This window comes from Centrocercus urophasianus, unplaced genomic scaffold (genome assembly GCF_019232065.1).
Source record: "Centrocercus urophasianus isolate 14NV4802_14NV808 unplaced genomic scaffold, USGS_Curo_1.0 seq_12, whole genome shotgun sequence".
Taxonomy (NCBI): Eukaryota; Metazoa; Chordata; class Aves; order Galliformes; family Phasianidae; genus Centrocercus; species Centrocercus urophasianus.
Genome location: NW_024884364.1, coordinates 751,818 through 766,920, shown reverse-complemented (window position 1 = coordinate 766,920; position 15,103 = coordinate 751,818). Strand labels below are relative to the sequence as shown.

The window sequence follows — 15,103 nt, the reverse complement described above, 5'->3', positions numbered from 1 at the left end:
ATTGGTCACGTGCAAACACATGAGGCGTGCAAATGCTGAGTTACACAAGCAGAAGAATGCATTAGTATGCGCTAGCATAGAAAGCAACCCATATATTCACCCTTATATCCTTGTACTTGAGTTGGCACTTTCTCTTTGTATCACTTCAGCATCCCCAAGCAGCATCTCCAGCCCGCAGTGCAAGGCGCCTGACAGAGGTTTCCCCCACAGATGATCATGGATTTCTCTCAATGAAATGAATTCCCTTACTACTAGAATAGCACCACCACATCTTACTTTGAACAACAGTGCAACAGCACACAGTTGCAAATGCTTGCAAGATTACTGGGTTCAATTCAGCTCTTCAGTTTCTCTACATCAGTGGGACTTAAAGCTTCCCTTGAAATACTGTACTGTTGGCAGGACACAGAATTCATTCCAGCATTCAGTGCACCATTCCATTGAGTCAAACACTTGGAGTGGTTGCCTGTTTAGTATTTGTATATCTACAGCACTTACTGATTTCCCCTCTTCAGTTTTCTACCAGAATGAAGGTCCTTATATTTGTATTTCATTCTGCTACATTTGACAGTACATTTCAAATATTTGTGATCCAGTTTCATGAAAAGTCACCTCTATGCAAGTCAGCCAAAGACACTTCATGGAATTACCGAATGACAGATAATTCAAATTATGAGGAATATTGGAAGGTCTGCAATCTAACATCTATTCAAAGCAAGGTTAGCTGTGAGATAAGACAAGGTTGTTCAGAGGTTTATCCAGTCAGGTCTTCAAAACCTCCAATGATGGAGACGACTAAGTATTCTAATCGATCTCTACCAATCCTTGAGTGCCTTTAAATGAAAAAGGTGGCCTGAGAGACACTTGTCAGGAAGACAATTAATTTCCAGCTGTCTTTCACTTATTTCCAGAGAACTTTGCTTCTCCAAGTCTATAGCAGTGCTATAATCAATTTGATTATATATTTTAACTGCCAGTACCACTGCCTAGTAATTAGTTATGATCTCGCAAGACTTCCCCCTTATTATTATTAACTAGATGTACAATTCCAACTGCCCTACTTTACAGCATGTTCTCTCTAGCACTCCTTTCCCAGATTTCCAGTTTCTGGGAAGATGAAACACATTACAAATGTCATGTTTATTCACTTAGCTGTGGCAGTCACACCTACCTCTCTCTCCTCCATAATTCCTTATTCCTAGCTTTAAGCAGAAACAGAGCAGTGAGTAGCAAGAGATTGTGAAGTTATTGAGGGGAGCAGGACTGAGCAGCACAAGTCTGGGAAATAGGCATGGTATTTAGACATGAGCACCAGTAGCTCCAGGTAGAATCATAGAATCATTTGAGTTTGAAGGGACCCTAAAAGGTCATCTAGTCCAATTCTCCTGCAATGAACAGGGACATCCACAGCTAGATTAAGTAGCTCAGAGCCCGCCCCACCCTCATCTTGAATGTCTCCAAGGACAGAATATCCACTACATCTCTGGGCAAACTGTTCCACTGCCTCACCATTCCTACTGCAAAAAATTCTTCCTTATTTCCACTCTAACTCTTCCCTTCTTTAGTTTGAAACCATTTCCACTTGTTCTATCATCCCCTGCTAAATAGTCTGTCTCCTTATTTTGTGTAACTCCCCTTTAGATGCTGAAAGGCAGTCTTCTTCAAGTTGAACAGCCCCAGCTCTCAGCCTGTCCTTGTGCAGGAGATGTTTCATCCCTTGGATCATTTTTCTTCTGAATGTGCTCCAACAGGTCTATGTCTCTTCTGTACTCCACATCTGTACACAGTACTCTAGGTGAGCTCTCACCAGTGCAGAATAGAGAGGCAGGAGCCATTGACCACCACTCTCTGGGTATGATCTTGTAACCAGTTCCTCATCCATCAGACATCCACTCATCAAATCCATATCTTTCCAATATGGAGAGAAGGATATACTCTGGGAGACTGACAAAGGCTTACTGAAGTTCACACAGGTGGTAACAGTGGCTCTTCCCCTGTAGCAGTCTAACCTCATATTCTCCCCTGCCAACAGAATCCTCCTTGAGGGGTAGTTGAGTCTTCTTCCTGAGAAGTGGTAAGTTCATCATCTCCTGGTCAATTACTTTGTTCACAAACCTCTCTAAGGTAATCTATTTCCTGCTTCAATGACTCCACTAATCTCTCCAGAATTCAAGCAAAAGCATAGCAAAGAATTCTTGTATTTACCTCTGGTGTATCTCCTCTCTCCATGTATGCAGCAGAGATGTAGGCAGTCAAGAGAACTTCCCCATCCATACCTCCCTACAAAAAGCATAAATATCCAAAAGATGGGAAAAGTGATACACAAATACCTGAAATTATTCAGGAAACATCACACCTACCTCTGGTTTTCTCCCATGCAAGAAAGCAGAACACAACAGAAAAGTGAGATAAATCAATTACCATTAAGAACTGCTTTGAATTTTTTTTCAAAATTCTCTGGGTCCTACCTTCATGGCTCTGTGGAAAAGTTGGCCCACATCTCTGAAGCAGCCATTCGGAAGCTGGTGGAACTCCAGCCATTTGAAAGCAGCTTGGATGCTCCTGTTGTCCAGGAAAATGTATGGCTTGGCTTGGGAAAAGCATTTGACCACAAACGCAGTCAGCCTGATTAGGGAGAGAGCAGAAAAAAGGCATGAGAGAGGGAAAAGAGGAACAGAAAGAGATTGAGCGAATGAGCAAGAAGGAAGAATAAGGAAAAAAAAAAAAAAAGAAAGAAAGAAAATAAGCAGTAAATGAAGAAGACAAAAGTGGGAGATTGAAACTTTCAAGTCCCTCCTCACCTACTGTTGGGCTATTCTTAGTTTATCAGTTCAGTGTCATCCTTCATCTCAAAAGAAGTAAGATATTGATAGGTTGCACAAAAAAACATTTGGAAGACTTTGTGTCCAATAGGACAAAAAGGGATTCCATGCTGGAAGCAGAAAGCTCTCAGACAGCAGAAGGACAGAAAGGAGAGAACCCAAGGCTTACCAAGTATTACCGTACTCATCCCTGGTACCAAATTCACTGAAAGAACCATCAGGATGTTGATACTGCAGCTGTATCTGGTACCCTGAGAAGTAGGTTAGGATGACAGTGTTCAGACTGGTATTTTCAATGAGCTCATTGGTCAAGGAAAGGGAGTGGTGTTAACATTAAAAGTCATGGAGTACTCAAGGAATAAGGGATGTAAGGCACTAGGGACCTAAGTTGAGTACAGAGGAAGGCAGAAGAGCAAGGTGGATCTGTTGTACTTGCCATTGCGCAAGAATCCTGTTGCCCTCTCCTTAATCTCAGGAGTCAGCTGCCTTGTCTTCTCCAGGTACTGCAGCACATAGACAATAGGGGCAAACAGTACCATGTTCTGCTCTCCACAGCCATGGGGCATCTGCACCAGGTGGTCCAAGTTTTGCAGTGCTGTCCCCATGAGGTCACCTGGGGCAGAACATAGACACTCTGACCACTCATAGGTGGCAGGTGGGGCTCAATATTTATATTCTCCAACCTGTGACCAGTTCCCGGTACTGCACTAAATAAGATAGCCCCAGCACAACAGTGTGCAGGCAGCTATGATCAGTCAGCTTATCAGTTTCACTGCACCCTCTTTATGGCCTGTACACACTCCCATCTTGCCACAGGAAGCTCATAAATAGAACAAGCTTTCCCTTTCTTAGTGTTTTTGGTTATATGCGGAACCAGGAATCTCAGCTACATACATGGAAAGATCAAGGCAGTGGAGCCTCGAAAACCTCAGAAGGAGAATTGAGTATTCTGGGCTTGGGCTTTCTTAGGGCTATACTCAGAGAAATAGTTGTTGGAAAAGTATTATCATAACTAAATTCCTTACCAGTGATCGAGACAGTAGCTCTCACTGAACCTTCAACCACATTTAGAGGCAACATTAAGGACACAGACTCCTCTGCTGGACTCCCTGATACCAGAGGGTGTAAGATATGACAAAAATGACAAAAAAAAAAAAAAAAAAAAAAAAAAAAAAAAAAAAAAAGAGAGATGCTTACAAAAATAGCTTTAAAAATCTGCAGAAGTTGTTCAAGATGTTGCTAACATCCCATTTTCTTGTCACAAATGTTGCATATCACTTCACAAACCCTATCCCATTCCATCCTCAGCTCTGTCCATCTAACTCCATTGTGACTGTGCTATCCTAACAGCCTTACGAAAGGGGTAAGGGCATCTTCAAGGAATTCTCTGTGGTCAAAACCACCTACCTGCTTTCCTCTTTGTAAATTACGCCAACTTGATTCAAAGGAAAAGCTAAGGGGAAAAGCTAGGAGAAAAGCTAACGAGGCTTGGGAGGTTGGGAGGGATTTAAACTAGGTGTGAAGGAGGACTGGGGAGGATAGTGAGACTTTCCATGATAAAGTGTGGAAAGGCATAACTATAATAGAGAGACAGGGTGCTGGCAGGGGCCTTGAAGGACCTGCTGCACTGAGAGGTGCTAGCAGCAATGCAGTGCATACAGAACTCTATGATGGTAAGACTGTGACTGCTGGGGCAACAGGAAAAGGCAATGGGGAAATTCAAGGTACATAACTAAAAGTAACTAAGGAGTTATCCTTTAAGAAAGTGACAAGACCAGCTGTTCAGATGAAGTACCTGTACAACAACACACACAGCTTTGGAAACAAACAGGAGGAGCTGGAAGCTCCTGTGCCTCTTGAAAAACACGATATAGCTGTCATCACCAAAACCTGGTGAGATGATTCCCACAACTGGAGTGTGGCTATTGATGGCTACAAGCCAGTTCAGAAGGGACAGGCAAGGAAGGAAGGGTGGAGATGTTACTATCTACACAAGGTAAGGAATAGAATGTGAAGAGCAGTCACGAGCAAGTCTACAGCCTGGGCACCAGTTAGAGATTGAAGCAGCAAAGGGAGTCTTGTGATCAATGTTTACTATAGGTCATCCAATCAAACGGACCCTGTGGATAAGGTCTTCTACTTCCAGCTAAAGGAGGCATTGCAATCGCAAGCACTCATCCTCCTGGGGGACTTCAACCACTCAGACATCTGCTAGAAAAGTAGCACAGTGAGCTGTAGGGAATCCAGGAGGCTCCCGGAGTGCATTGAGGATAATTTCCTGAGTCAAGTAATTGACAGCTCCACAAGGGGTGATGCAATACTGGACCTTGTGCTCACAGGTAAATGAACTGATTGATGACAACAGGATTGGAGGCTGCCTGGGCTATGGTGACCATTTGATGGTTGAGTTCGCACTCTGAAGGGACATGAGACAGGTGAAGAATAAAATTAGGAAGCTAAACTTAAGGAAAGCTAAATTCCAGCTCTTCAGGGAGTTAGCCAATGAACTGGGAAACTGCCCTTATGGGCAAGGGTGCAGAGCAAAGCTGGCACATCTTAAAGGAGGCTTTCTTCAGGGCTCAAGAGCACTCCATCCCCAGGTATAGCAAGTCAGGAAAAGAAGGCAAGAGACTGGTGTGGCTAAACCAGGACCTGCTGATCAAACTGAAGAGCAAGAAAATGTACAGGTAGTGGAAACAGGGACAGGTATCATAGGAAGAATATAACAAAACTGCAAGACTGTGTAGGGATGGGGTCAGGAAAGCCAAGACGCTGCTTGAACTGAACTTGGCTAGGGATGCCAAGAACAAGAAAGGCTTCTACAACTACCTCAACCAGAAAAGGAAAGTCCAGAAGGGCATAGTCCACCCCTAGGGAGTGACACAGGTAGGCTAGTAACAACAGACAAGAAGAAGGCTGAGACACTTAACAATTTTTTTGCTTTGGTCTTCCCTGATAACTGCTCACTGCACAGCCCTCAAACATTTGGTATGGTAGGAGGGGGTTGGGGAGTCAACATCCCTCCCAATGTAAGTGAAGATTGGGTTTGTGACTAAGTGAGGAACCTGAACATCCACAAGGCTATGGGTCCCAATAAGTTGCATCCCAGGGTCCTAAGGGAATTGGCTCATGTGCTTGCCAAGCTACTCTATGATATTTGAAAAGTCATAGCAATCAGCTCATGTCCCTGGTGACACAAAAGAAAGGTAATATCATACCAATTTTTAGAAATGGGTAAAAAAGATGATCCTGGGAAGTATCAACTTGTCAGTCTCACCTCTGTGCCAGGGAAGAGAATGGAGCAGATCCTCCTGGAAGCTATGCTAAGGCTCACGGATGGCAGGAAGGTGATATGGGAGAACAAGCATGGTTTCACCAAAGGCAAATCCTGCTTAGCCAACCTAGTAGCCTTCTATGGTGGTGTCATTGCATCAATGGACAAGGGAAGAGCCATTGATGTAATCTACCTTGACTTCAGTAAGGCTTTTGATATGGTACCCTACAGTATCCTGCTCCTCAAATTGCAAAGATATGGATTTAATGGGTGGACTGTTCAATGGACGAAGAACTGGCTGCAGGATTGAGTCCAGAGAGTGGTGGTCAATGGCTCGATGTCTGGATGGAGACTGGTGCTGAGTGGTGTCTCCCAGAGGTCAGTTCTGGGTCTGATACTCTTTAATATCTTCATCAGTGACATTGACAGTGGGCTTGAGTGCACCCTCAACAAGTTTACTGATGACACCAAGCTGTAGGGTGTGGCCAACACACCGGAAGGATGGGATGCCATCCAGAGACACCTAGATAGGCTTGAGCAGCAGGCCCAGGTGAACCTCGTGAAGTTCAACAAAGCTAAATGCAAGTCCTTGCACTTTGGTCGAGGCAATACTCATTGCCAATACAAACTGGGAGATGAAAGGATTGAGCATAGCCCTGCCAAAAAAAACAAGGGATACTGGTGGATGTCAAGCTGGACGTGTGCCAACAGTGTACCCTTGCAGCCCAGAAAGTTAACTTTATTTTGGGCTGCATCAAAAGAAGCATGGCCAGCAAGTTTAGGGAGGTGATCCTGCCCCTCTACTCTGCGCTGGTGAGGCCTCATCTGGAGTGCTGTGTCCAGATGTGGTGTCCTCAGTACAGGAGAGACACAGACCTGTAGGGGCAGGTCCAGAGAAGGGCCACAAAAATGATCCACAGACAGAACACCTCTCATATGAGGACAAGCTGAGAGAGCTGGGGCTCTTCAGCCTGGAGAAGAGACAGTTGCGAGGTGAGAGGCCTTTCAGAATCTAAAGGGGAGCTACAGGAAAGAAGGGGTCAGACTCTTTAGCAGGGTCTGTGGTGATAGAACAAGGGGAAATGTCTTCAAGCTCTGAGAGGGTAGATTTAGGTTAGATATAAGGGAAAAATGTTTTGCAGTGAGGGTAGTAAGGCACTGAACACACGTGTGAGGTAACACACATTACCTAGTGATGTGCTTGATGCCCTGTCCCTGGAGACCTTCAAGGCAACGCTGGATCATGCCCTGGGTATCCTGATCTAGCAGTGGTATCCCTGTTCATTGCAGGGGCATTGGACTAGATGACCTTCAGAGGTCCCTTCCAACTCTAAGGATTTTATGATTCTAAATATCAGTTGCTGGTATGTTTTAGTGCACCTAGTGGTCACAAAAAAAGCTGCAAATAAACCCACAATACACCATAAAATTTGAAAACAGGAGCAGCAGTCCAAAGTCACACCTTCCAGCCTCACCCTGTTCTGTAATACGGTTAGTACTGCAGGCAAAAAAAGTCCTGTCATATTAGGCTGTCATATTAGTGTCAGGAATGTAGATGCTAAAAGCTTTGACATCCCTTCTCACTCTTATCCAGGAAGCTCCTGATGGCAACATAATTAGAGTGGGCTTCTGTACCTTGATCATGTTTGACAAAGAAAAACTCTTCTGCAACTGCAAAGACCCAGGAGATTGCCAGGAATGGTGAGATGAGCAGAGTAAAAGAAGAAAACAATCTCTTTACCTTTTTTGGGACACAGGATGGAGCTGTGAGCCTTTTCTACTAGCACTCCTTCTGGCTGTTGAGCATTTAGTAATAGCAGTAATGAGCACATAGGAGAGAAAAAGTGGATTAGAAACAGACACAGACAAAATTTTGGTCCAAGCCTAAGATTCTGCTTTTTATCATCATTAATAAAAAATAAAAAAATTACAATCAATCATTTTAATTTCAGATAAGAAATTTTCAGAATATTTTAGCTTGTGAATGCTTGTGAAACAAATGTTGCAAGATTCAGCAGAGAGTTAAGTAGGAAGAACATAAAGGGGTATAAATACTTAAGATTTTGTATTTAGAGGCCTGACCACAAACAGAAGAACAGAAGTTGGCATGAAATAGAGGAGACCCACATAATTCCTAAATTTCAAGGCCCCAGCTCAGGCCATTAGATTCTAATTTTACACCTTGAATAGCAAGGGACAACCCCTACAATTACTCTGCACCAAACCAGGAGTTGCACAAAGTCCATTTTAAGGTCTAAGTAACAGAAGAGGTTGTCTGACCCGGACTAAAAGGAGTTTGGTGATTGTATCTTTCTGTCCTTGGTTTGGGACAAACGGTATCTCTTTGCCACAGAGCTCTTTGGTGGCAATGGCCTCTGTGCTGAGAGTGATGTTCATGAGCCCTGAAAATAAGACACATTTAGTGCAGTAAACATTGCTTCCCATTAATATAACAGAAGTCACTTGTTTGCAGCAAAAATTTCGATTAGATCCCTACTTACAGGAGGTTCTGTACCTCCTAGCACTAAACTGAATATCCATGACTTTAGGAGAAATGCACATGAGTAGCCTAGGATAACAGGGCACATAACCCAACCTCCTCACTCAGCCCTTACAAAGCATCCTCGCCTTGGCCCCATTCCATCCCAACTCCTCAGCCCCACCTCCTTCTTCTCCTCACCCAGTCGCTCAGCTGTGACACTCCAAAGAAACGTCTTTACTTCTCCAGCACATAAGCAGCTGCTGTAGACACAACCCTCACATGACTTCAGCTGGAAATGTGGGAACTCCTCCATAGTCATTTGGATCTAACAGGGCAGCAGGGATGACAGAAGGTAACAAGACAAATGTCACACATTTTCTAAAATAAGGCATGGGCTTCAGCCATCTCTTATCTAAACATACCCTCTTTTTCTTGCAAAGACTGTCAGGGCTCACCAACCTTCATACATTGCTGTAGGTAGTTGAAGACTGTGGCCTTCAAGATGAAGGTTTCACCCTGGATCACAGAAGATGGAAGTGTGAGCTCCACGAAAAAGGGCTTGAAAACAAGCAGACTGGAGGCAGAAGCTAGTCCGAAGCCATTACGTCCTGTGCAGAACATCCCAGCTTCCCATCTTGTGATGGTATTAGGCACAGTGACAGTGACAGCTTGGTTTCCACTAGGACTGAAGAGAAGTAGATAGCAACAGAAGCATTTAATAGAATCTTGTTGTATGGAGCAACAAATGACCTAGTCTATGCCCTTGACCACAGTACGCTCCATTCCCTGACCTCAGTCTAACAGCTAACTTCTGCTGAATTTGTAGCCCTTGGAATACAGGCATAGAGGCATGGGACACATCATTCAGATGAAACAGGCATGCCAACACGAGGAGGGCTGTTGTGACAGTAATGCCTCCTATTTTATGATGGCTGCCTACAATGTCAGAGGCAGATGTTGGTGGTGTAGCAGTAGAGGCTGAACTTTCGCACCAATATTCCATTATATCTTGCTGCCATATATGGCAAGCAGAGGGGCAATCTGGCAAAATGGTATCTGATATGGACATGCATATGTAGCAAAGGCGTATCACAGAGCTCCTCTATGCAGAAAAAAAATGCACCCACTGACATTCAGTGATACTTGCTGAGCATTTATGGAGACCAAAGAGTGGATCCGAGCACAGTGAGGAGGTAGGTTGTTTGTTCCATCAGTGGCAATAGTAGCAATGGGTCAGTATTACTGGTGCAGATTTTTACGGGTGGCATGCAGGCTCTTTTTCATTGCTAGCAAAAACACAGAGCTAATGGTGGTGATTATGTTGGAAAATAGCATTTTGTAACAGAGAATTTGATCTATCAAATGCTGTCATGATGCTCTTTGTGTCTGTTGCAATTTTCATGGAAATAAACAGGAGGCAGAAAGTATTACTTTCAGAGCAAAATATGTACATCATGAGCAGCTGAGGGAAGAGGTATTAAAAATATCTATTTCAGGTATTTGATTTTGGCAGCTTTGTCCCCCATGCAGTCCCTTGTGAAAGGTAAGCTCCCCTTGGCATTTCACTCTTTCATCATCACTGATCTAACTTCACAATGCCTTCACCAATAGTCTCTGAATTAATACCCAGTGCATTACTGCCTTGCTACTACCTTCCATCCATTAGCAGACTCTCCCTGCAGTCCAATATGAAGTCCCCAGACTAGCCTGGAATATCTTGCTATAGGCATTCACTGTTTCTGATGGAAATAATGCCTTTCTTTAGATTTTTCTCTATTTCATGAGGACCTTACCTAGAAAAGGCAGGGACTGCTGCCTCAGATGCTTATATCAACAGCAGTAGGTTTGACAGTAAGTTATATGGCTGAAAGATACCATTATCATACTCAGCACTTTTCTAAGTTAACACTTGCCTCTGCACATATGAAAATACTTTACAGCTGTCAGCAGTTTTGTTTCTCTTGGCCTAGGGATGGAGAACCAGGAACCAGAAGAGCAATAGGAGTGGTCCGAGACAAGCAGAACTTATCAAAAGAAACAGATTTTGCCATTCACCTTTCCATGAAAAACTGACATCTTGAAGTCTAATAGAAAGACATGGCGGACACTTGGTCTATGCTCACATCACAACTTCTAAGAGCATCAGAGTATTCCGCGGCTGCTCCCACCCATTAAAAAAGCATTCCTCATTAAAGCTTATGATATTATTTGACTCCAAGAATTGGAAACATTTGTTTTCCTCTAAAGAATCCACTTTTGCCAGGCATAGACAAATATGAGAGAACTTTGGTTGCTCAGATCAGTCTAGTGGGCAAATCACATATGAAATATCTGCTGATAGCGAGTGAAAAGATGAATATAGCTGGAAGGAGATGGAAGGTGAGAGAAAGCAGAGGCGGGGGGAGGGATCTGGCCTAAGCAGATGCCAGTCTCCAGACATCAAACAATAAATTGTGAAGTCCAGAGAAGAAAAGTCTCCAAAAGTTTATCCTGTCTTTCTCCTGAAGCTCAGCAGAAAATGGCTTCCCACACCACCATTCCGCTCCCTCTTCCTGTCTGGAAAACACTGATTTGTTTCCTGGTCAGTGGGGAGTCCTGAAAGCATCATGGAGAAAGGACAATATAGATTCTGAGTATAAACTTCTTCACCAGAGCACCTGGAATTCATATAGCGTTTGCCTGTTCAGTCCCTCATCTTCCACTCAATCCAGACCCAAACACTTTCTCTGCCTCATTTGTGTTAGCAAGGCTACCTGCATACTCACTGAACCCTCAGCCTTTCTCACAGGACACAATCCCAAGTCCTGTGCAGAGCTTCTGTGGAGATCAGCTTCTCCTTTATCCCAGGATACATTCCATGAGCCTACTTTGTGAACTGCTGATTCACAGAGCCAGAACAGGCAGACTGCAGGAAGTAAAACAAGCTGCTTTATCACACTGTGCTTACTTTCTTCTATTTTCATGACAGCCACATCCTTTGGATGGATACTTTCTCTGCATGGTCACCTAATACAGGAAAATATATTTGATGCAAACATCAGCTCCAACAAGGAAAAATCTGGTAGGTATGAAACCCATAATATATGTATTTTGGTGTCTTCTTTGGTAGCTTATGATTTAAATCTGGTTGTATCTTGCTGTCATTCCAGGTCACCCAAACTAGACTCCCACTACTCAGTCTACTCACCCAACAGAATACAAATCCCATAGCCAGGTTTTTGTGAAATACTTGTGCACTTTCTCTTCAGCTGAAGAAACAGGTGAAAACACAGTGGGCTGATAGGTAGATGTCATCAGATGTCCTGCTGGAAGTAACAAACACCCAGTTACCACAATGTCCTCAGGCCCTGATTTAGAGTAGAGGGCCTCCATACTACCTCAGGCTGCGAGTCATCCAGTCAGGTCATGGGAAGCACTGCACTGGAACTAAAGATGCTGAAGCCCAAATTTTACAACCTCTTGTCTTACTTGATACAATGGAGCCTCTTTATGCCTTAATTGTGTTCATAGGCACCACAGCAAGGGCAAATATTCCCTCACCTCAGAAGTTAGACCTGAGATCCATTCAGCTTATTAATATTTCAGAACCAGAAGCCGTAAGGCCAGACAGACAGCTAAGCATAACAGGTTTAAAGTCAGAGAAGTGTCTCTCCTCCAATTCCTGCAATCTTCCTGCAATTACAGGAAGTACTGCCTCTTAGCTCAAACTCAGGACTGCTTTCACCTTTTTTACATCCCATGTGAGAAGAAATAGTTGTAAGGTGCTTACTGTTAGATTCCTTATGGGGCTGAGCAAACATCAACATGGGACTGGAAGTGAACATCCCTCTTTTCTTCATCGTAGTTGTTGACTGATTAGTTAGACACAGTCTTGGTTTCCTGATATTGATGTTGGACATAATTTTCAATCCCATTTCCTGTAGGAAAAAAAGAAAAAAGAAAAAACTGAAGCACTAGATTCTTCTCCTATCTTCTCTGCCTTTTATCCTGTGCCTTATTCTCCCCTTATGCATAGGAACTCAGCTATCCTCTGGCTTAGATTTAGGACAGAGTCACTCAGATCATCAGTAAAGAGCAAACAAAGTCATCCAAGTTAATTCATCAGGCCAAAGTAGAAAAGTTTCTTCTTTTTCAAATGCAAGTTTATTTATGCACTGTGCCTTCTCAGCTTGCAAAGTGAAATTCCAACAGATTAATCTTGGGCAACCCAAGTTGCTCATGATATGGAGATTACACATACTATGTGAAATCCAATTAAAGTAACCAATAATACTTGGCATCCTAAATCATGCAATAAAAATGCAGTAATCACACAACAATTTCCCATTGGTCAACAATTTCAAGTAGTTTATTCAAAGAACAAATGGATTATAAGTGCATAAATGGAGCTTATTTCCTCTACTATCTGTGATGACATTTCTACATTACTGATAAAGTCAGAGGGCCATACTTTCCTCAATTCATGAATTACAAGTTAACTATTTTTACCCTAAATGCTGTAAACACATCAGGCTGATCAGAATTTTGGAACTTGCATGAATTGTCATCTTCAGACACTTGATGAGGATATCCGGAGTTATAAATAGATGGAAAGAGCCCATAAATCTGGGAAAGCAAGAAAAGCAAAAGAAAAAAGTCAGCACAAATGATACTTGGCATTCACTTTGTGTAGTATATCCAAGGCTAGTTTGCTCCTGGCTATCATGCATAGATGTATGTCAGAAAGAACAGGCTCAAAGTTATCTCTTCTCCAACAGAGCCAGCACAGTCTGCTAAAATGAATATGAGACAGAGCAAACAAAGCTGGGTCTGGATTTACTACTGGTGCACTGACAGGCATTCAATCTCTTTAACTGGTGCCTCCTAATCCTTACCTGTGCCACACTAAGAAAACCTTGATCCTTCTAGTTGGTGCTTTGAGTTCTCTGAGAGACAATCTCTGAAAACCTCTCTTTCTCCCATCTCTCTTCTTGTCAGTGCAAAGGAAGGAGAAAAAGTTACAGCAGACTCACCATGGAGTGGCTGAGTTCTTTTTCTAGCTTCAGCAAAAAGGCAGTCTGATCCACAGCCCAGACAGCACATGTAGATCCAGGTGGTGCCTGCAGGCGGAGATCAACCTCTGAACCAGGAAGAGTCTTGGGTACTGAGAAGCTCAGCTCTGCCTGGATGTGAAGAACATGCAAACATAGGTAAAACACATGCAACATTTCTGCTGCTGGCCTCTCTACCACTTCTTGAGCAGAGAAGGTCCCTACATGAAAAGAATTCCCAAGGACACGATTTGAATGAAAAATCAATGAATTTCCTAAGGACTCCTAAAAGGTATTTAAGAAAACATCATGTTGAGATTCTGAGAGGAAAGATGACAGGTCACATGAAAGACAGGGAGAACCATCTTTTCTACCATCACAGGTACTGGTGAACAGGTGACAGCACTGGAGACATCACACAGCACTCCTTGTTCAGCAAACTGACACACCTCACACAGCTTGCTTTCTGCTCCTTTTGGAGCTCCACATTAAAAATAAGCCTAGTATTTATCTCCAGGCTTTTTGTGGAGTTGGTGTCAGTTTCCTGCAGCAGTCTGTGTCCTAGCTTGAATCTGACTGTCCCTGAAAGATACAAAGTTGTGGAGCACAAGAAATGCTAGTCCTCAGAAGTTAGCCTTTGGAGTGCAATCACCTGCACAGTAAATATATGCTTCCTGATATTTAGATAGTTATTATAGTTATTAATTATTATAGTTAGTGCCATTTGGCAATTGTCCTGGCACTGGGCACCACTGAAAAAAGCCAGTTTCTGTCCTCTTTGCATCCTCCCTCTAGAAGAAGTATCAGCTCTCTTGACCTGCTGGCAATAATTTGCCTAATGTAGCCAAAAGTACTGATCAGATTTTGCACCACTGACCACTATCCAGCAGTCTTGCCTCACTGTCTACTCATCCAGCTCATACTTTAACAGTTTCTCTATGAGGATCTTATGGGAGGCAGTCAAAGGCCTTACTGAAGTCCAAGAAGACAATGTTCACTCCTCTACTCCCAAACATCAGGCTGGTGCTTTCACTGTAGAAGCTGCTTATGATGGTCAAGAATGACTTTTCCTTGCTGAATCCATGCTGACTACTCCTGACAATTTTTCTTCTCCTTCATGTGTCCAGAAATTGTTTTATGGCATACTTGTTCCACCACCTTACCAGGGATTAAAGTGAATAGTTTTCTGTGTTCTCCTTTCTTTTCTGAAAATAACACTGACATTTGCTTTCCTCTAGTCTTTGGACAATTTTTCCAGTTGTCCTAATCAAGTAAGATTATAGTGAGTAGTTTCACAATCACATCTGTCAACTCCCTCAGCACTTGTCTTGCATCCCACAGCAGCTCCCACAGTGCTCAGGACATTGCAACTCCCTTCACTGTACATGTATGGCAGTTAACAAGACATGGTGTCAGCCACATAGAGCTATACAAATTATGTATTCTTCAGTCTCTTTTTTGATTGCAGCAGCCACACTTACCCTCTCACATTTAG

At 43.2% G+C, this 15,103-nt stretch overlaps 1 protein-coding gene across 1 annotated transcript in view; it reads right to left on the bottom strand.

Annotated features, from left to right (window-relative positions):
* The window catches only part of LOC122155684 (alpha-2-macroglobulin-like protein 1), a 28,429-nt gene that overhangs the window by 4,419 nt on the left and 8,907 nt on the right, over positions 1 to 15,103 (bottom strand). The window contains exons 14-26 of the mRNA XM_042809754.1: positions 13,591 to 13,740; positions 13,067 to 13,183; positions 12,348 to 12,495; positions 11,766 to 11,883; positions 9,038 to 9,263; positions 8,777 to 8,903; positions 8,377 to 8,498; positions 7,838 to 7,892; positions 3,848 to 3,931; positions 3,259 to 3,435; positions 2,992 to 3,073; positions 2,469 to 2,625; positions 2,206 to 2,280 (exon numbers count right to left, since the gene is read on the bottom strand). Of these exons, the coding sequence (XP_042665688.1) occupies positions 2,206 to 2,280; positions 2,469 to 2,625; positions 2,992 to 3,073; positions 3,259 to 3,435; positions 3,848 to 3,931; positions 7,838 to 7,892; positions 8,377 to 8,498; positions 8,777 to 8,903; positions 9,038 to 9,263; positions 11,766 to 11,883; positions 12,348 to 12,495; positions 13,067 to 13,183; positions 13,591 to 13,740 (1,638 nt within the window). The remainder of the gene's footprint in view (positions 1 to 2,205; positions 2,281 to 2,468; positions 2,626 to 2,991; positions 3,074 to 3,258; positions 3,436 to 3,847; positions 3,932 to 7,837; positions 7,893 to 8,376; positions 8,499 to 8,776; positions 8,904 to 9,037; positions 9,264 to 11,765; positions 11,884 to 12,347; positions 12,496 to 13,066; positions 13,184 to 13,590; positions 13,741 to 15,103) is intronic.